Here is a 21576-nt window from a genome sequence, read left to right on the forward strand (position 1 = left end):
GTTTTTTAAATAGTGGGGTTACATTTGCCGCCCTCCAATCTGTAGGAACTGTTCGAGTCTGTAGAATTTTGGAAGATGATCACCAATGCATGCACTAGTTCCAGGGCCACTTCGTTTCGTACTCTGGGATGTAGATTATCAGGCCCTGGGGATTTGTCAGCCTTTAGCCCCATTAATTTCCCGAGCACTTTTTCTTTAAAACTAATACTGGTTTCCTTCAGTTTCTCCCTCAGTCGACCCTTACTTCCCTAACATTTCTGGAAAGTTGTTTGTGTCCTCCTTTGAAGACAGAACCAAAGTATGTGTTTAATTGTTCTCCCATTTCTTTGTTCCGCATTTGACTGTAAGGGACCTACATTTGTCTTCACTAATCTTTTTCTCTTGACATTTATAAAAACTTACACAGTCAGTTTTTGTGTTGCTGGCTAGTTTACTCATACTCTACTTTTTCCCCCTCTTCGTCCTCCTTTGCTGAATTCTAAACTGCTCCCAATCCTCAGTCCTGCAGCTTTTTCTGGCAATTTTATATGTCTCCTCTTTGGAACTAATACCAATGGCTAATTTCTTTCGTAAGCCACATTTCCTGTTTTATTTTTGTGCCAGACAGGAATTAATAATTGTTATAATTTCTCCACATGTTCTTTATATATTAGCCATTGCCTATCCACCGTCATCCCTTTTTGTCAAGTTCTCCAATGTATCCTAGCCAACTCACTTTCGTAATTTCCTTCATTTAGATTCAGCACCCTCGTTTCGGATTTAACTACTTCACTCTCCATCTTAATGAGGAATTCTATCATGTAATGGTCGCTCTTCCCTCTGGGAGCCCGCACAAGATTATTAATCAATCCTTTCTCATCGCACGATACCCAATCGAGGATCGCCTTTTCGCTAGTTAGTTCCTCAATGTGTGAGTGTACATGATTTATTTCTAGACTCCAGGAATTCCTCCCCCACTGTATTATTGCTAATTTGGTTTGACCAAGCTGTATGTAAATTTAAGTCTGATTATGGTTTACCTTTCTTGCCTGTGTCTCTAATTTCCTGTTTAATGCCCTCCCCTACATCTCCACTACTGTTTGGGGCCAATAGACAACCCCAACCAACGTTTTCTGCCACTTGGTGCTAACTCTATCCATACAGATTCCACATCGTGATTTTCCGAGCCAATATCCTTGCTCACGATTGCTTTGATTTCTTCTTTTACTAACAACGCTACCCACCTCCTTTCCATTTTTACCTGTCTTTCCTAAATATTGAATACCCCTGGCCGTTCATTTCCCATCCTTGGTCACCCTGCAGCAATGTCTCTAAGCGCAATTATATCATACCCGTTAATATCTATCTGATCCGTAAATTCATCGACCTTATTGCAAATGATCCGCACATTAACACCTTTAGACTTTTAAAGATTGCTTGCCATCTTAGTATTATTTTGCACTATGGACCTATTTGTTTATCACCATGTTTTCTCTGCCTGCCACTATTGCTTCTTCCCGTTCTGTTTCTATCATTCTTTCCCCCTCCTCCGTCTTCCTGCTTGAGTTCACATCCCCCTGCCATTCTAGTTTTAACCTTCCCCAACAGCACTAGCAAACAGCCCCCATGAGGACATCGGTCCTGGTCCGGTGTTACCCGTCCCATTTTCCGCAGAACCGGTCCCAAAGTCTCAGGAATTTAAATCCCTCCCTCCTATACCATCCCTGTAGTCACGCAATGATCTCGTCGATTCTCCTGTTCCTTTAGCCGGAGAGACCAGCAGCCAGTGGTCGTGGAAGGAGAGAGCCCAAAATTCTCCCGGCTTGGCAAACTGGTCAATGGATGCCTTCAGGGAAGAGGCAATTCCAGAGATATGGGCCCAGGACCAGCACACAGGATCAGAGTTGGAGGCAAGGGAACTAGTCATTCCTTCCCGACACCATTTTACGACAAACCCACCACAGCTTTGACACGGATCTCATTCCGAATTGGGGATGTTGCAATTGTTGGCTGCAGCAAAAACAATTCTCAAAGCAGACATCAAGTTAACTCACTGCAAAGAGTACAATCCAGCGAGCATTTGGAAGATAACACGAGACCAGCAATCATCAATAACAGGATTTTATTATCCAACAGACACATCTACAGGTCCATGGAGCTGCACTCGGAGCCTAGCCTGCGGCCCTGCTCCATTTTCCATATAGCAACAGTCCCGACCAACAGGGCCACGGAGAGCAGCGCTACCCCAACCGCTAATCCAGGAACACGGAAGGGGGAATCAACAGCAGTATCTGTGGGGAGAAGCCAGGGTTACATGGGCACCAGTTACTCCATCACGAGACACAGGTGGAGCTCCCTGCTTTACCTTTCTCGTCCTGGTGGATCAGAGCAGCCAATCTCGCCTCACCTTCCAGGAAAAGGATGGGTCCATCAGCGGTCACCAATACCCCAGACTGGTCATCGGCGCTTCTTCGCCTCTCTGTGGCGAAGGAGAGAAAGACACAAGAGTTCATGGTGAATGATTAAATCTTCATCTGTCTGGAAATCCTGAATCAGATGGCCTCATGCAAAACACATCAGGGCCCTGGGTACCGGACAGCTTTTGTAGATTGCAGTTCCGGCTATAGTTCCATCCGGTTCTCACCAAACCGATTCTCAGAAGGACGCGCAAACTGAGCAGATGAAGCAATTGCTGCTGCCACAATGGCCAGTCTGGTCTGCTGGTGAAGGAGACACTATTTGATGCACTACTTTGACCCGCAGTTTCATGAGACATTCATAATTGGCCAGGTGTCCGGCCCCGGGACATCCGTTCGGTTCCACCCTGAATTCCCAATGTCAGAATGATGATAGTTAGATGCTGGTTTAATGTTCTCCAAGGCCAAGGGTGGACGATTCCGAACCGGATGTGGAACACACCCGTGCCAACAATTGGAGGATTCTGCTCCTCAGGGGTCGGCAAGTAGGGCAGCTCAGCATCCGGGCAAGTAGCAAGGAGCCAAAAATAACTCATTCATCCCAGCTCAAGGATCAGAGCATCCTTCACAATTACTGACCTGGTGCAAGATGTGCTCAGACCCGCTGCCCTAGATTGCTATTCTAATGGAAACCTGCACCGAATGGAACTGGGCAAGTTCCCAGATCCGCCAGATTCGGGACACTCACCCTGCGCCCAGTGTTCGGCCCCTTGCTGAGGGAGGCACGTGTCCAGATGTCCCACACCCACCCCTCCCCATCAGGGTTTAGTTTCTAATCAGGTCACAGGTACTTACTGGAGCTGCAGGGTGCAGTGCAGTTCTCTCGGGTGGAAGGGTAGCAAACCTCAGCACTGCAGTGAAAATAAACCTGCAAAGGGACAGTGCGGTATGGTCAATCCCACAGCTCCCAGTCAGGAGATTAATGCTTCTACAGTCAACCGACCAACAGGGGCCTGCTCACTTATTAAGCCCAGGGAACAAGTGACCGGGAAAGAAGCAGTGAAGGAAACTCACCTCCCCGATCAGAGCCCGGCCCGAAACTCGGTCCCAGAAGGCGAATGTGCTGACGACAAAACGATTATGGTGAGTTGGGAACCGCAAATGGGAAGCAGCGTTTACCGGGAGGAGGCGGGTTTTGTAGTTATCACCAGCAAAGGGACACCTGAAAGACAGCGGGGGTCACACGGAGAGAGAACACCTCGAACAGATGGCCGCACGGTTATAGGTTTACATCAAACCAATTAAACCAGAGTCCAGAACAAAATCTCAACTTCGGAGGAATATTTCCCCAGTCACTAACTCGGACTCCAGTAAGGATTTCTGTATTAATCCCCGCCCATTTCGCCCCCCTCGCCAATCCCCACACTACCCCAAGCTCCCTCACTCGCTCCCTTACCTGTCCACCAGGAGGTCCCATCGGAGCCCCGAATACGGCTCGGGGGTGGGGGTCGCCCAGCAGTCATTGAGCACCAGCACAAGGGACGGATCGTTCCGGTTCAGAACACGAACCTCCACAAACACGGGGTCCCGGAGCACACTCAGGATCGGGTAGTCACTGGCCACGTACCAGCTCCGGTAGCCACCATCTGAAAAGAGAAAGATGAAGGGCGGGCACTATTTGGAGAGAGCCTGAATTTGGACACTACTATCAGCGAGCACTCGTTACCTCTCGCTATTCTCAGCTCCAGAAGCAGGATCCCGGCCTCAGTGGCAGGCAGTGGTGGAGAAAGGGTGTAAACTCTGGGCTTCACCTGCAGATCAGACTCCTGGCTTCCCTTGTAACTGCACTGGACATGGAGCCTGCAACAGAACGGACACGGCTGGAGAATTCAGCTCCTCACTGTCTCTACCCGCTGAATGTTCTCTTATTCTCACCTGAAAGTGCTGTCCCGGGTCACTGATCCCAAAGCGCCATCCAAGATCTCAAACTCACCCAACACATCCGTTTCATAAAGGATGTTCACGCCGTCCAGCTACAAGAGACAGAAGACAATCAGTCCCGAGCTGAGCCATTGATGGGACTCCCAGCCCGCAATACCTACCCGCTGAGTAGCGCCACATTCAGTGACTGCGAACTGAAAGAGCACAGTGTCTGCAGAGGCCACGGTCGGACTGCACTCAGCTCCGTCTCCATCCTTCAGATGGAGGGTTGTCAGGTTTACAGGAGGCAGCGTCAAATCTTTGGAAATCGCGATCAGCACCCGCCCATCTTTGGTGCAGACTGCAACATAGTCAATGAAAGGCGGTTAGTTGTCCCACGGGGAGGGCAAAGAGAACCGTTAACCGGAGTGGGACATACCCTATCCATGTGTCAGTTTCTATCCCGTCCCATTATCTTTCTAATGGAGACCAGTGGACCAACTACAGTTCATCACCGCGCTGCTTGGATTTAAAGTACCAGAATATCCGATAGAAGTTAAACATCAAATCCGAATGGTCAGTGACAACAGGGGCCGGGGCTCATTCACTCTGCCCCCCCCCCTCCCCCTCCCCCTCCCCCTCCCCCTCCCGCAACCTGGGCAATTACACCGGGCAGAATTCAACGAGAGAGAGTCCCAGGTCACCGAGCAACGGTTCGAACTACAGATACTGTGTCAAAGGCCGAATAACTATTGTCCTTTCTGTATCTGATTAACAGCTCCCAATCCCACCATCAATTATACTCTGTGGGATTAGAGGCTCTCAATCCCACCACCGGTTCCACTTCCCAGACTGGAAAGGATTGAAATTCCAACTGACGTTGTAGGACAGGAAGGAGAGAAATGAAACTGTCCAGGGAAACAGAGCAACTGGATTGCGGGTGACCCTAGAAAGTCCTGGCCCAGAATATAGACGGACCGAGAATACACCCACCTGGCAGGTTGTCCAGTGAATAGAAACACGGCGGCACATCCTGGTTCCCCGCATCAAAGCAGCAGCCTCTCCGCACACACTCACTAGCTTCAATTCCTGGAAATCCGCAGTCTTTACGGTTTTTGGGAGACAGCCAACATTTATTGGCGGGGAAAAGGAGAGAGGGCGGCTGAGCTGAACAGACTACAACAAATAATAAACCAAAAATCCCCAACTCCTCCATTATATAAAGCGAACCACCCCAGATAAGTGAGAATAAAGACCCGACTCCCCCTTTTTATCGCAGCGCTGCTTAATTGGCAGTAATTGTCTGTTCCAATCAGCCTGAGGCATAGTCCGAGGCCCACGGGCTCCGGAACATCAACCCGCATTCGCACGGCTCACACGGAGATGGGCCTGTTTTTAATGGAAGAATAAAAGTGAGACTGGGTCCAAGGACAGCTCCAGGACTTTTTGTTTGGTTGCATTGGAATTTTTGTTTTTTTCCCTTGACACCTTTATTTCTTCATCACAAAATTAAACGAAATTGGAACCAAATCGCATTATTTGTTTCTTTTTTGCTTTTGTCGTCACATTTATATTTTTAGACCCAACGTCACCTTTAATAGTTTATTAAAAATAGGCCCCATCTCCGTGTGACCCGTGGGAATGCGGGTTTTTTAAACACCATTTAATAAACAGAGTCAAATCACTATGTTAGTGTCCAGATATGGAATGGTAACATAGCGGTTATGTTACTGAACTAGTAATCCAGCAGGCCTGGATGAATAATCTCCAAGTCATAAGTTTAAATCCCGCCACGCAGCTGAGGAATTTAATTTCAATTCATTGAATAAAATCTGGGATTAAAATACTAGTATCAATAATGGATTGCCATGAAATTACCGGATTGTCGTGAAAACCCATCTCGTTCGCTAATATCCTTTAGAGAAAGAAACCTGCCGTCCTTACCCGGCCTGGCCTATATGTGACTCCTGACCCACAGCAATGTGATTGATTTGTAATTGTCCTCTGAAATGGCTTAGCAAGCAACTCAGTTGTAAAAATCTCGCTCAAAAAAAGTCATAATAAAAATAAAACCGGACGGACCACTCGGCACGGGACACGACAAAGGTCAAACAAAGCCCAATTGAACCTGCAAAGTCCTCCTCACTAACATCTGGAGACTTGTGCAAAATTGGGGGAGCTGTCCCACAGACGAGTCGAGCAACAGCCTGACACATAGCCATGCTCACAGAATCAAACCTTTCAGCCAACGTCCCAGACGGCTTCCATCACCATCCCTGGGTATGTCGTGTCCCACCGGCAGACAGATCCGACCAGAGGTGGCGGTACAGTGATATACAGTCAGGAGGGAGTGGCCCTGGGAGTCCTCAACATTGACTCTGGACCCCATGAAATCTCATGGCATAAGGTCAAACATGGACAAGGAAACCTCCTTCTGATTACCGCTCACTCTCCTCCCTCAGCTGATGATATCAGTCTTTCTCCATGTTGAGCACCACTTGGAGGAAGCACTGAGGGTAGCAAGGGCACAGAATGTACTCTGGGTGGGGGACTTCAATGTCCACTACTGACCGAGCTGGCCGAGTCCTGAAGGATATAGCTGCGAGACTGGGCCTGCGGCAGGTGGTGAGCGAACCAACACGAGGGAAAAACTTACTTGACCTCGTCCTGAGCAATCTACCTGTCGCAAATGCATCTGTTCCATGACAGTATTGGTAGGAGTGACCACTGCACAGTCCTCGTGGAGTCGAAGTCCCATCTTCGTACTGAGGATACCATCCAACGTGTTGTGTGGCACTACCACCGTGCTAAATGGGATAAATTCAGAACAGATCTAGCAGCTCAAATCTGGGCACCCATGAGGTGACTGTGGGCCATCAGCAGCAGCACAATCTGTAATCTCATGGAACGGCATATCCCGCACTCTACCATTACCAACAAGCCAGGGGATCAACCTGGTTCAATGAGGAGTGGAGAAGAGCATGCCAGGAGCAGCACCAGGCATACCAAATAATGAGGTGCCAACCTGGTAAAGCTACAACTCAGGACTACATTCATGCTAAACAGTGGAAGCAACATGCTATAGACAGAGTTAAGCGATTCCACAACCAACGGATCAGATCAAAGCTCTGCAGTCCTGCCACATCCAGTCGTTAATGCTGGTGGACAATTAAAGAAGTAAGGGGAGGAGGAGGCTCTGTAAACATCCCCATCCTCAATGATGGCAGAGCCCAACACGAGAGTGCAAAAGACAAGGCAGAAGCGTTTGCAACCATCTTCAGCCAGAAGTGCCGAGTGGATGATCCATCTCGGCCTCGTTCCGATATCCCCAAAATCACAGAAGCCAGTCTTCAGCCAACTCGATTCACTCCACGTGATATCAAGAAACGGCTGAGTGCACTGGATACAGCAAAGGCTGTGGGCCCGGACAACATCCCGCCTGTCGTGCTGAGGTCATGTGCTCCAGAACTAGCCGCACCTCTAGCGAAGCTGTTCCAGTACAGCTACAGTACTAGCATCTATGCGACAATGTGGAGAATTGCCCAGGTATGTCGTGTCCACAGAAAGCAGGACAAATCCAATCCGGCCAATTACCGCCCCATCAGTCTACTCTCAATCATCAGCAAAGTGATGGAAGGTGTCGTCGACAGTGCTATCAAGCGGCACTTACTCACCAATAACCTGCTCACCGATGCTCAGTTTAGGTTCCGCCAGGACAACTCAGCTCCAGACCTCATTACAGTCTTGGTCCAAACATGGACAAAAGAGCTGAATTCCAGAGGTGAGGGAGAGTGACTGCCCTCGACACCAAGGCAGCATTTGATCGAGTTTGGCATCAAGGAGCCCTCGTAAAATTGAAGTCAATGGGAATCAGGGGAAAACTCTCCAGTGGCTGGAGTCATACTTTGCACAAAGGAGGATGGTAGTGGTTGTTGGAGGCCAATCATCTCAGCCCCAAGACATTGCTGCAGGAGTTCTTCAGGGCAGTGTCCTAGGCCCAACCATCTTCAGCTGCTTCATCAATGACCTTCCCTCCATCATAAGGTCAGAAATGAGGATGTTCGCTGATGATTGCACAGTGTTCAGTTCCATTCGCAATCCCTCAGATAATGAAGCAGTCCGAGCCCGCATTCAGCAAGACCTCGACAACATCCAGGCTTGGGCTGATAAGTGCCAAGTACCATTGGCGCCAGACAAGTGCCAGGCAATGACCATCTCCAACAAGAGAGAGTCTAACCACCTCCCCTTGACATTCAACGGCATTACCATCGCCGAATCCCCCACCATCAACATCCTGGGGGTCACCATTGACCAGAAACTTAACTGGACCAGCCATATAAATAGTGTGGTTAAAAGAGCTGGTCAGGGGTTGAGTATTCTGCGGCGAGTGACTGACCTCCTGACTGCCCAAAGCCTTTCCCCATCTCCAAGGCACAAGTCAGGAGTGTGATGGAATACTCTCCACTGGCCTGGATGAGTGGAGCTCCAACAACACTCAAGAAGCTCTACACCATCCGGAACAAAGCAGCCCGCTTGATTGGCACCCCATCCACCACCCTAAACATTCACTCCCTTCACCACCGGCGCACTGTGGCTGCAGTGTGTACCATCCACAGGATGCACTGCAGCAACTCGCCAAGGCTTCTTCGAAAGCACCTCGCAAACCTGCGACCTTTACCACCTAGGATGACGAGGGCAGCAGGCACATGGGAGCAACACCATCTGCACGTTCCCCTCCAAGTCACACACCATCCCGTCTTGGAAATATATCGCCGTTCCTTCATCACTGCTGGGTGAAAATCCTGGAACTCCCTTCCTTACAGCACTGTGGGAGAACCTTCACCACACGGACTGCAGCGGTTCAAGAAGGCGGCTCACCACCACCTTCTCAAGGGCAATTAGGGATGGGCAATAAATGTCGGCCTCGCCAGCGACGCCCACGTCCTATGAACGAATATATATATATCTATATATAAAGACCATAAATACTGTGGCTACAATAGCACGTCAGAGGCCGGGAATTCTACGGCGAGTGACTCACCTCCTGACTCCCCAAAGTATTTCTACCATCTAAAAGGCACAAGTCAGGAGTGTGATGGAATACCCTCCACATGCCTGGACGAATGCCTCTTCAACAACAATCAAGAAGCTCGGCAGCATCCAGGACAAAGCAGCCCAATTGATTGGTCACCCCATCCACCTTCTTTACCATTCACTCCCTCCACGACCAGCGCACCGTGGCTGCAGTGTGTACCATCTACAAGATGCACTGCAGCAATGCAATTCGCCAAGCTTCTTCGTCAGCACCACCCAAACCCGCGACCTCTACCAGATAGAAGGACAAGAGCAGCAGGCTCATGGGATCAACACCACCTGCACGTTCCATTCCAAGTCACACACCATCCCGACTTGGAAATATATCGTCGTTCCTTCATCACTGCTGGGTCAAAATCCTAGAACTCCCTGCTTAACAGCACTGTGGGAGCACCTTCAGCACACGGACTTCAGCGGTTCAGGAAGGGGGCTCACCACCACCTTCTCAAGGGCAATTAGGGATAAACAATAAATGCTGGCATTGCCAGCGACGGCCCACATCCCATGAAATCATAGATTTCGGAGAAAGGTTGCAGCACGGAAGGAGGCGATTCGGCTCTATATAACAGCAATCCAGCTCGTCCCACTCCCCCACCGTTTCCCCGTAGTCGTGCAATTCTTTTCCTTTCAAATAATTATCTGGTTCCCTTTTGAAGACCATAATTGAATCTGCCTCCACCACCCCCTCGGGCAGTGCATTCCAAGTCCTACCCATTCGCTGTGTAAAGAAGTTTTTCCTCATGTCACCTTTGGTTCTTTTGCCAGTCACCTGAAATCTATGTCCTCTGGTTCTTGACCCTTCTGCCAATGGGAACAGTTTCTCGACTCATCATCATTTTGAATAACCTGTTTAATTCTACTCGCAACCGTCTCTGTTCCAAGGAGAACAACGCAACTTCTCCAGTCTATCCAAGTAACTAAAGTCTCTCATCCCTGGAATCATTCTAGTAAATCTCTTCTGCACCCTCTCTAAGGCCTTCACATTTTTCCTAAAGTGCGGTGCACAGAACTGGACACAATACTCCAGTTGTGGCCAAACCAGTGTTTGATAAAGGTTCATCATAACGTCTATACTTTTTTACTCTATGCCTCCATTTATAAAGCCCAGGATCTCGTCGGATTTTTAACGGCTTTCTCAACCTACTCTGCCACCTTCAAAGATTTGTGCACATGAACCCCCAGGTCTTCTGAACCTGTGCCCCTTTTAGATTTGTGCCCTCTAGTTTATATTGCCTTTCCTCGTTCTTCCTACCGAAATGTATCACTATGCATGTTTCTGCTTTAAATTTCATCTGCCATGTGTCCGCCATGCAGCCAGCCTGTCTATCACCTCTTGAAGTTTATCACTATCTTCCACAGTGTTTACTGCCATTCCAAATTTTGTGTCAACTGCAAATTTTGAAGTTGTGCCCAGTACACCCAAGTCCAATTCATTAATATATATCAAGAAACGCAGTGGTCCCATCACTAAACCCTGGGGAACACCATTGTACACCTCCCTCAAGTCCACAAAACAACCGCTCACCACTACTCTCTGTTTCCTGTTCCTTAGCCAATTCTATATCCATGTTTCTACTGCCCCCTTTATCCATGGGCCGCAATGTTACTGATAAGCCGACAGTGGGGCACTTTATGAAATGCCTTTTTAAAGTCCATATACACTGCATCAACTGCATTGCCTTCATCTACCCTCTCTGTTATCTCATCAAAATATTCCATCAGGTTAGTTAAACTCGTTTTGCCTTTAACTAATCCGCGCTGGCTTTACCTAATCAATCGACACTCGTCCAAGTGACTGTTAATTCTGTCCCGGATTATCGTTTCTAAACGTTTCCCCACCACTGAGATTACCTGACTGGCCTCTTGTTGCTGGGTTCACCCTTGCACTCTTTCTTGAACAAGGGTGTAACATTTGCAATTCTCCGGTCCTCTGCACCACTGCCGTATCTTTGGATATTTGGATGATTATGGCCAGTACCTCTGCAATTTCCCCTCTTACTTATATCAGCAACCTAAGATGCATCCCATCCGGATCGGGTGACTTATCTACTTTAAGTGCAGATAGACTTTCAAGTACCTCTTCTTTATCAATGTTTAGCCCATCTGGTATCTCAACTATATCTTCCTATACTGAGACTCTGGCAGCATCTTCATCCTTGGTAAAGACATATGCAGAGTTTTCATTTCGTGCCAACTCCTCTGCCTCCATGTGCAGATCTCCTTTATGGTCCCTAATCAGAGTAACGCTCTTACGACCCGTTTAATGTTTACAGGCCTGTGGAAGACTTGGATTCCCTTTTATGTTGGCCTCCAGTCTATTCTTATACTCTCTCTTTGACCCTCTTATTTCCCTTTTCACAACCCCTCTGAACTTTCTATATTCTGCCTGGTGAATGAATACATCAAAAAAAGTTAGGATTTCCGTCAGCCTGAAACAAAAAGTTATTAGTTGATTAATGGCGATTTGAACAACTATTCGACTTTTTTCAGAGTTTAATGAGTATTGCGAAATTAATACAGTGAACTATTTTGCAGAAGTTAATTCCCAAAACGGGAAAGGGACCCGTCTCCCACAGAGAGCATTTGCAGACGGCAGCTATCTTCTGAGGGTTTCCTATAAGCTCCTGTGTAGCAGAGTTTCTGTAGTGTAGTGGTTATCACGTTCGCCTAACACGCGAAACGTCCTCGGCCCGAAACCGGGCAGAAATATTTTGAAAACGTTACCCACTAAAAATCAATGAGTGTGAAAAAAGCAAGAATTCAGTCTGTCGTTAAATGTGAATGAAATACCACACCTCACAGAACAGGTATATTTTCCATTCTCTGTATAGTTCAATACAAACTCAAACACTACACATATACAGACAGTGTTCTACACTCACTCACGTTTCCTGAACTGACGGTGCAGAAAGCCCCTCTCAAAGCTGCACATTGCGAATAATTTCAGCTGATCTGTGAGAGATCATTAAAGGCTCCTGAAGTGCAGCTTCGGTTAATAACCACAGTTCTTGACAGCTTTGCGGCCGCGGCAACAAACATCAGTTTTTCGATGTTTGATGTCCCCCAGCTCCCGGATTGATTGAGGCCACGACAGAAACAACATTAAGCCCCTCTTTCGGCCCCGCTCTCTCCAATCACACGTTGCTGGCGGGAAGCTGCAATTCCCGCTACAGACAACGCATTACTGCCCATCCCTGGGAAACAAGGCACCACCGAAGCTTTGACAACAAATCACAGGCATCGTCTGTCCCGGAGCTGTTGCTCCGCAACAAAGGCAGAACTTACCAGCTGTTTCAAAATTTATAGCTTGAACACTGGACTCTGATGTCACTACCCGCTTTAAAAGTTTAATGCTTTAACGACTGAGCTACCCAGGCACGCTCGTCCTTAAGTTCCCATCTTAAATATTCATAAGAGGACTCTGAATCATCCCTCTAAGACGTCGAACGGGGGTGAGGGTCCCTGTTATAAAATTCTCAGTCACGTGTTGAGGGGTATCCTTGATTTTATTGAACATGATCTAAGAAACATGGACAGCGAACTCGTGAGTTTAAAATTCTTCGTGTTTGTGCCAAATGTCTTGTCATTCGTTGGCACGAATTAAAATAACACTTTACCCAGTGGCCCAAAAGCTGAACTTGTCCCACACGGGAGCTGGAAAAGGCCTCTCGACCTTTCAGCGTATTAACATCTGTAAGCTGAATAATTTCTCCCGTTACACAGTGACACCAGGCAGCATATTTCCCTTCCAAATTTTCCCCACACGAAATTTGCAACCGATGAATATCCGCTTAACGAAAAGAATAATCGTATGTTTGGTTCCTTCGATTTAAAGATCTCATCCCGGCCCCTTTGCCATATCAGCTGACGCTGAGATCTCCCTCTCCATCGAAAACAACGAAACTCGCATCTGCTCAAGCAAGACGGAAGGCCAGAGGAACCCAAGTGCCCACATGGGAACACTAAGAAGTAGATGCATCATGGAACCTACCAGTTGCACTTTGAACTCCAGTCAAAATGCCCGGAGTGAAAGGTTTGATTGTTGAAGGTGAAACTTGAACTCACAACCTGAGCACTTCCAGAACCCATACTGCTTACATGAATACCGAAGTATCAGTGCTTTTATCAAACAGCTTGATTTTCAGCCTCTCAATGATCGCTTCGGGATTTTTGTCAAAGAGAAGCCGCCAATCAAGAGGCGCTTCGTCAAATATCCGCAATGATCTTTAAAAGCCGTGGAATCTAAACAAAACCCCAAAAGATAAGAACTTTTATTTGTATTATTATTCACTGAAGGACATTTTTTCATGGTACCTCAAGGAGGATTGAGGCAAAGTGGGACCTGAAACTCAGAAACTTTCTCTGGGCTGTCCGTGACTGAAGAGATGGACGTTATTTCATCTGAAAACTGAGGCACGGAAATTTCTCGTGGAGAAGTGTGACAGAAGATTGCGGTTGGTTAGTGGCAGTTGCGGGGGAGATCTGGAGGAGAGGGAGAAAAGTCAAAGTCACAGCTGTGACTGCTCAAGTGCTCTGCTTATCTGTAATATTTTAAAAAGTAGTGTACAGTACAGGGCAGTGTCCTAGGCCCAATGGTCTTCAGCTGCTTCATCAATGACCTTCCCTCCATCCTAAGGACATAAATGGGGATGTTCGCTGATGATTGCACGGTTCTCAGTTCCATTCACAACCCCTCAGATAAAGAAGCAGTCCGTGCCCGCATGCAGCAAGACCTGGACAACATCCAGGCTTGGGCTGATAAGTGGCAAGTAACATTCGCGCCAGACAAATGCCAGGCAATGGCTGTCTCCAACAAGAGAGAATCTAACCATGTCCCCTTGACATTCAACGGCATTACCATCGCCGAATCCCCAACCATCAACATCCTTGGGGTCACAATTGACCAGAAACTTAACTGGACCAGCCACATAAATACTGTGGCTACAAGAGCAGGTCAGACGCTGGATATTCTGCAGCGAGTGACTCACCTCCTGACTCCCCTAAGCCTTTCCACCATCGAAAAGGCGCTAGTGAGAAGTGTGATAGAATACTCTCCACTTGCCTGGATGAGTGCTCGACACCATCCAGAACAAAGCAGCCCGCTTGATTGGCACCCCATCCACCACCCTAAACATTCGCTCCCTCCACCACCGGCACACTGTAGCTGCAGTGTGTACCATCCACAGGATGCACTGCAGCAACTCGCCAAGGCTTCTTCGACAGCACCTCCCAAACCCACGAACTCTACCAGCTCGCAGGACAAGGGCAGCAGGCACATGGGAACAATACCACCGGCACATTCCCCTCCAAGTCACACACCATCCCGACTTGGAAATATAGGAACATAGGACAAAGGAACAGGAGTAGGCCATTCAGCCCCTCGTGTCTGCTCCGCCATTTGATAAGACCATGGCTGATCTGTTATCTCGCTCCATATATCTGCCTTTGGACCATATCCCTTAATACCTTCAGTTGCTAAAAAGCTATCGATCGCTCCTTTAAATTTAGCAATTGAGCTCGTATCAATTGCCGTTTGCGGAAGAGAGTTCCAAATTTCTACCGCCCTTTGTGTGTAGAAATGTTTTCGAATCTCGCTCATGAAAGGTCTGGCTCTAATTTTTAGACTGCGCCCCCTACTCCTAGAATCCCCAACCAGCGGATATAATTTCTCTCTCTCCACCCTATCCGTTCCCCTTAATATCTTATAAACTTCGATCAGATCACCCCTTAACCTTCGAAACTCAAGAGAATGCAACCCCAATTTGTGTGATCTCTCCTCGTAACTTAACCCTTGAAGTCCGGGTATCATTCTAGTAAACCTACGCTGCACTCCCTCCAAAGCCAATATGTCCTTCCGAAGGTGCGGTGCCCAGAACTGCTCACTGTACTCCAGGTGCGGTCTAACCAGGGTTTTGTATAGCTGCAGCATAGCTTCTGCCCCCTTGTACTCTAGTCCTCTCGATATAAAGGCGAGCATTCCATTAGCCTTATTGACTATTTTCTGCACCTGTTCATGACACTTCAATGAACTATGTAACTGAACCCCTAAGTCCCTTTGGACATCCACTGTTTTTAACATTTTCCCATTTTGAAAGTACCCTGTTCTATCCTTTTTTGATCCAAAGTGGATGACCTCACATTTGTCTGCATTGAATTCCATTTGCCACAATTTTGCCCATTCACCTAATCTATCAATCTCCCTTTGTAATTTATGTTTTCATCGACATTATATCGCCGTTCCTTCATCGTCGATGGGTCAAAATCCTGGAACTCACTACCGAACAGCACTGTGGGAGAACCTTCACCACACGGACTGCAGCGGTTCAACAAGACGGCTCACCACCACCTTCTCAAGGGCAATTTGCGATAGGCAATAAATGCCGGCCTCGCCACCGACGGTCACATCCCATGAACGAATAAGAAAAAACCTCAACCAAACAAACAGATCTTTTGGATGGGTTCACTAATTAAGAATCGGATTTAATTGCTGTGTTTGGGCACACGGCCCCACACTGCTGAACTCCCAGCGCCTTCCATCAGCACTCGCTTTCTTTCACACACCGACTGGATTTCAACATGTTGCTGTTCCATCTGAAATTCATCAACGGCCTCTCTGACAAAATATCGAGTGAATCCTAATGCTTGGCATCCTGGCAATTCCCCACGCTGCATGCAGTGACAAAATCTGTTCTTCCACCGAAGTTTTCTGCTGACTGGGTATTTTCAACATTCTCGATTTGGGTGCATGGGCAGGTCACATTGTATGGTCCGACTTTCTTGTCCTCAGAGTCCAGGGCTTTGCATTCAAAAAAAGAAAATGAAAGCGCTTTTATTCTGACTCAGCTCAGACGAAAGATCATCGAACTGAAACATTAACTCTGTTTCTGTATCGAAAGATTCTGTCTGACCTGCTGACGATTTCCAGCATCGACTGTTATTATTTCAGATTGGCAACTTAGCCAGTATTTTCATTTTGAATAAAAGGACTTTCGGAGTGTTACTCTTGTGATGCGATGGCGGAGATGTTAAGGCAACGGATTATTAATCTATTGTGTTTCGCACGCGTGGGTTCGAATCCATACTCGTCGTGATTGTGTTCAAGTCTTGTTTTTCTCATTCACTCCATCCAGAAGGTGTGGATGTGAGTCCCGTGCTTCCCGAAACGGCAGACCGAGCTTTTTGGGTTGTTTGCTGCAATCAGCAACAGTTCCTTCCACGAAGGTGCAGAGATTGGGAGATCGCGACGCATCAAACGGACAGCGGTGTCCTGGTGAAAATAGTTGATCTTGTGATCAGCGGAAGAGAAACTAATCGACCACAATTGTGATTTATATCCCGGATCATTCCGTGTCTGTGTCTGTTTAAAAGGGATGTGCCGTAAGTCCCGGATTATTCCGTGTTTGTGTTTGTTTAAAAGGGATGTGCTCCAAGTCCCGGATCATTCCGTGCCTGTGTCACCCGATTTTCTTGATACCTTTTTCCTTCTGAACTGAAATGACGAGCCTCTCTCGAGAAGAAGATTCACCGCCTGCGTCGGGCAACTGGTAGGAAAATTAACAAAACTGATGAGACCAAGTTCATTCTGCTGGGCTTCCATTCCAATCTCCGCAGTCTATCCCCCATTCAGTCCCACCCCCGCCTGTACATTATAATCTGCGATATTGGTAAGGGAATGGAGATGACGAATATCACGTTAATAATTTTTTTGGTTCCTCAACACTGAATAGCATCAATTGTAATGATTCAGGAGGTAATCATAGAATCACAGAAGCTTACAGCACAGAAGGAGGCCATTCCGCCGTGGTACCTGTGCTGGATCTTTCGAAGAACTGTCCAATTAGACCCACACCCCAGATTTTTCCCTGCAAATTAGTTCTCTTCATGTACATGTCCAATTGCCTTTTGAATGATCCTGTGGAATCTGCTTCCACCACCCTTTCAGGGAGTGAGTTCCTGATCTTAACAAACCCTCCCTGTGAAAAAATTCTCCTCAATTCCGCTCTCGTTCTTTTCCCAATTATTTTAAATCTATGATCTCTGTTTACCGACCCACTTGCCGGAGGAAACAGTTTCTCCCTACTTGTACTTTCAAAACCCCTCATTATTTTGAATATCTCTATTAGGTCTCCGGTTAACCATCTCTGCTGTAAGGAGAATAATCCCAGCTTCTCCAATCTCTCCAAATAACTGAAGTCCCTCATCCCTGGTATCATCCAGGCCAACCTGCTCTGGATCCTCTTCAATGCCTTTTCATCCTAAAGTGTGGTGCCCAGAACCCTACAATATACTCCAGCTGAGGCCTAAACACAAATTTGTAAGGATTAGTATGACTTCCTTTTTTTTGTATTCAATGCCCCTATTTGCAAAGCAAAGTATCCTTTATGATTTGTAAACCGCCTTATCAACTTGCCCTGATTTCAAAACATGCACGCCCAGGTCCCTTTACTATTGCATCCCACCCCACCCCCCACCCCCCCCACCCCCATAAATTGTTCCATTTAGATTATACTGCCTCTCCATGTTCGTCTTCCAAAAGTGCATCACTTCACACTGATCTGCATTAAATCTGTCACGTGACTGCCCATTTCACCATTCTGTCCATGTCCTCCTGAAGTCTGCTACTATCTTCCTCACTATTTACTACTTTGTCAAGTTTTGTAACATCCGCAAACTTCGAAATTGTACTCCCTATTCCCACATCCAAGTCATTTATACGTAACTAGAAAAGCAATAGTCCCAGTACCGACCCCTGGGGGATCCCATTGCATATTTCCCTCCAGTCAGAAAAACATACGTTCACCACTGCTCTCTGTCTCCTATCCCTCAGCCAATTACGTGCCCGCATTACCACTGGTCCTTTAACCCCACGTGCTTCTAGTTTTCGAATAAATCTGTCATGTGTTAATTTCTAAAATGTGACCTGAAAATAACTGTAACCCCGTTATCTTATTCTTAAGCAATGAGAATACAGATATTAAGACCGAGTGATAGATCAGGCTCATTCTCATTACCCGCAGGTGACGGGACCTGAGGAGGGGGAATCCCATCTGGGTTTATATTTTCCGAAAACAGAGACGGAAAATCGCAAAGATCATCCCGTCGAAATACAACATTTGACTGAAGATCCGACAGGCATATCCCATCCAGACCTGGCCGTTCAAGGAAGCCTGATAAGTCCAGTAGGGGAAAACACAGAGAGAGAAGAAATGCAGACAGAGATAGAGAGAAGCACGCAAAGAAAATAATAGCATAAATCTCCACATTCGGTGATCAAACTGAATTTAAGGTGCAACTTAAATTAAATCCCATATCGTGAAATCTTATAGGTAAACATTTGGCTGGATTATCTCTTTATCTCTGAGAGAAGCACTGCCTGGTAATTAAAGCTCTTATTTATTTGAGCATTTTGCACCATGATTGTCAGTTGGTTTCGAAAGCACAGTGAATTTCAAAGTCCATGCCTTGCCTCGTTCGCTCGCGCGGCTGCAAAAGCAGGCTGCACAGGAGCTTTGCTGACTGCATATTCAAGACATATATCCAACGCTACACGTGCAACCTGCCCCTGTGTGTGCATTAGCGGTTCAGTGGTGGAACCCTCGTCTGCCTGTGGGAAACCAGGGGTTTGGTTCCAGGCCAATGCAGCATTCTTTACCTTTTCATTCTGCGCACATGAGATCGACTGAATTGGGATAAATTCACGTGCCGGCTTCAATCTGTAAAACTTCTTGAAAGATTATCTTCATTTCGTCTACGTGTGTTACGTGGACAAACCCTCTGCATTCTGTCCTCTGGTGTTCAAACATGCTCTGCTGGAGATAAGTCAAACCTGCCTTCTGCACCGCTGAAAAGATGTGAGAAACCAATTGGTGATTTTTGATTAAAAATGGGGACACAACGGGGCTGATCCGGTTTGAACCAATGAAACTCCCTGAGCAAAAATCAGACCCAAAGGCAACGGAGATGTTCAGCCAGGGTAAAATTCCGCTCCCATATACCCGATCCGCCATCCTTTCAGAACGCTCTGTCCATCCAATCTCTCTTTCTTGTACCAAATACGATGTCGAGCAATATCAGGTTCTACACCAATTATTTCAAATCAACAATATTAGAGTGTCTTTATCAAAATGGTTTTGAATGTACGACTTGTAATATCAAGCAACAATTTGCAGAATCAACTGCGCTGAATATTGTCGACTGTCTCGATATCGTCACAACGCACACTTGACCATCAGTGAACTTTACTCAAATTGCTGCTTTCATTCACTATGTGAGCGAAGAGACCTAAGTGGGCATTTGCAGATAGCAGATGTGCCAGCATTGGTGGTTCAGTGGTAGAATTCTCGCCTCCCACGCGAGGGACTCGGGTTCGATTCCCGGCCAATGCAGAATCGTTTTGCATTCTGCACCAATGAGCAACTTGGGAACTGGAGTCGGCCATTTTGCACCTCGAGACTGTTCCGCAATTCAATGAGATTATGGCTGTTCTGTGACCTCCCTCCATAAAACCGCCTGAGCATCATATACCTCAATTCCTTTGGTTCAAAAAAACCTATCAATCTCAGGTTTAAAATTAACAATTAAGCTCGCATCAACTGCTGTTTGCGAAAGAGATTTCCAAACTTCTACCTCCCTTTGCTTGTGGAAGTGTTTCCCAACTTCATTCCTGAAATTGCTGACTCTAATGGTTCAGCGATGTCCCCTCGTCCCAGGCACCCAACGAGCAGAAATAGTTTCTTTCGAACTACCACAACAATTCCCCTTAATATCTTGAAAACTTCGATAAAATCAGCCCTTAACCTACCAAATTCCAGGGTAAACAACCCGAGTTTGTGTAATCTCTCCTTGGAATTTAACCCTTGGAGTCCAGGTATCATTGTAGTAAATCCACACTGCACTCCCTCCACAGACAATATATCCTTCCTCAGGTGCGGTGCCCAAAACTGAACACAGTACTCCAGGTGTTGTCAAACCAGAGCTTTGATTAGCTGTAGCATAATGTCTATTCTCTAGTATTCTATTCCTCTAAATAAAAAAGGCCAGCATTACATTAACCTTTTTGATTATTTTCTGCACCTGTCCATGACATTCTAATGACTATGTAGCTGGACACCTGAGTCCCTTTGGACCTCCACAGTTTCGAGCATTTCATCATTTAGAAAGTATTCTGAAATATCCTCCTCAGGTCCAAAGTGGATGACCTCACACTGGACTAAATTGAAATCCATTTGTCAGTTTTGCCCATTCATTTATTATATTAATGTCTCTGTAATATTGTTCTTCCATCTGCACTGCGTACAATGCTGCCCATCTTGGTGTTATCGGCTAACTTGGATATGTGGCGTTCTATCCTGTCATCTAATGTCAATGAGGCCGCCTGAAGGTAAATTCACATCGAGCTTCAATCTCCTCATCAGCTTGAGACATTTATTTACTTCACATGCGTTTCGCCTTGGAAAGTTCCGCACTCTCTCCTCTGGATCTTAAAAATGCTCTCGATATAATTCACTTCGACCAACAGCAACACTGAAAATGTATCAGAAGCCAATTGGTGACTTTTCACAAAAAGCCTTGTGGTTGTCAGGTTCGTCGTGGATTCGAACCCGGGACCGTTCGTATCATTAATCAATATAATCCCCCAAGTGAGAAACATACCCCGAGAAAAACAAACCACTGGCTGTCGGACAGCCAGTATAAATGTCCGCTGCCTCCCATAGCCGATCAGCCATCTTTCAGACCGTTTCTGTCCATCCCATCTCGTATTCTATTCTGGTGTACAGCAATATCAACTTGTGCACTTACTATTTTCAGTCACTAATATTAGTCTCCCTTTACCAAATGGTTTTGACTGTACGACCTGTATTATCAAGTAAGACGTTTCAGAATTAGTTGCTCTGAAACTACATTGCTTGGGAGGATACTGAGAGGTGTAGATGAACACAGGGACGTTTGAAGTGCATGTCCACAGATCGCTGAAGGTAGATGGACAGGTAGATCAGGTGGTTAAAAGGCATACCGGATACTTTCCTCAATTAGCCGAGGCATAGACTGTAATAGCAGTGAGGTTATGCTCGAACTGTACATAACATTAGTTAGGCCACAACTTGAGTACTGCGTGCAGTTCTGGTCATCAAATTACATGAAAGATGTGATTGCACTGGAGACTCGT

At 46.7% G+C, this 21576-nt stretch overlaps 1 protein-coding gene, 1 long non-coding RNA gene and 1 other non-coding gene across 3 annotated transcripts; 1 reads left to right on the plus strand and 2 right to left on the minus strand.

Moving 5' to 3' along the window:
- Positions 1-2099: 2099 nt before the first annotated feature.
- LOC137318783 (zona pellucida sperm-binding protein 4-like) lies at positions 2100-4046 on the minus strand (the record flags this gene model as incomplete). The annotated part of the gene is made up of 5 exons (XM_067981434.1): positions 2100-2270; positions 2345-2458; positions 3252-3324; positions 3471-3618; positions 3853-4046. Coding segments are annotated over 5 exons (678 nt in total), but the record flags the coding sequence as incomplete, so codon positions are not given.
- Positions 4047-4128: 82 nt separating this feature from the next.
- Positions 4129-5527, minus strand: LOC137318770 (uncharacterized). The gene is made up of 4 exons (XR_010961981.1): positions 5310-5527; positions 4499-4677; positions 4332-4429; positions 4129-4256 (listed from the first exon to the last, which is right to left on the minus strand). It is a non-coding gene; the product is annotated as an uncharacterized lncRNA (long non-coding RNA).
- Positions 5528-19724: 14197 nt separating this feature from the next.
- On the plus strand, positions 19725-19795 carry trnag-ccc (transfer RNA glycine (anticodon CCC)). The gene has a single exon. It is a non-coding gene; the product is annotated as a tRNA-Gly (tRNA).
- The last annotated feature ends 1781 nt before the right edge of the window (positions 19796-21576 follow it).

The sequence above is a fragment of the Heptranchias perlo genome, unplaced genomic scaffold (genome assembly GCF_035084215.1).
Source record: "Heptranchias perlo isolate sHepPer1 unplaced genomic scaffold, sHepPer1.hap1 HAP1_SCAFFOLD_73, whole genome shotgun sequence".
In the NCBI taxonomy this organism is placed as follows: Eukaryota; Metazoa; Chordata; class Chondrichthyes; order Hexanchiformes; family Hexanchidae; genus Heptranchias; species Heptranchias perlo.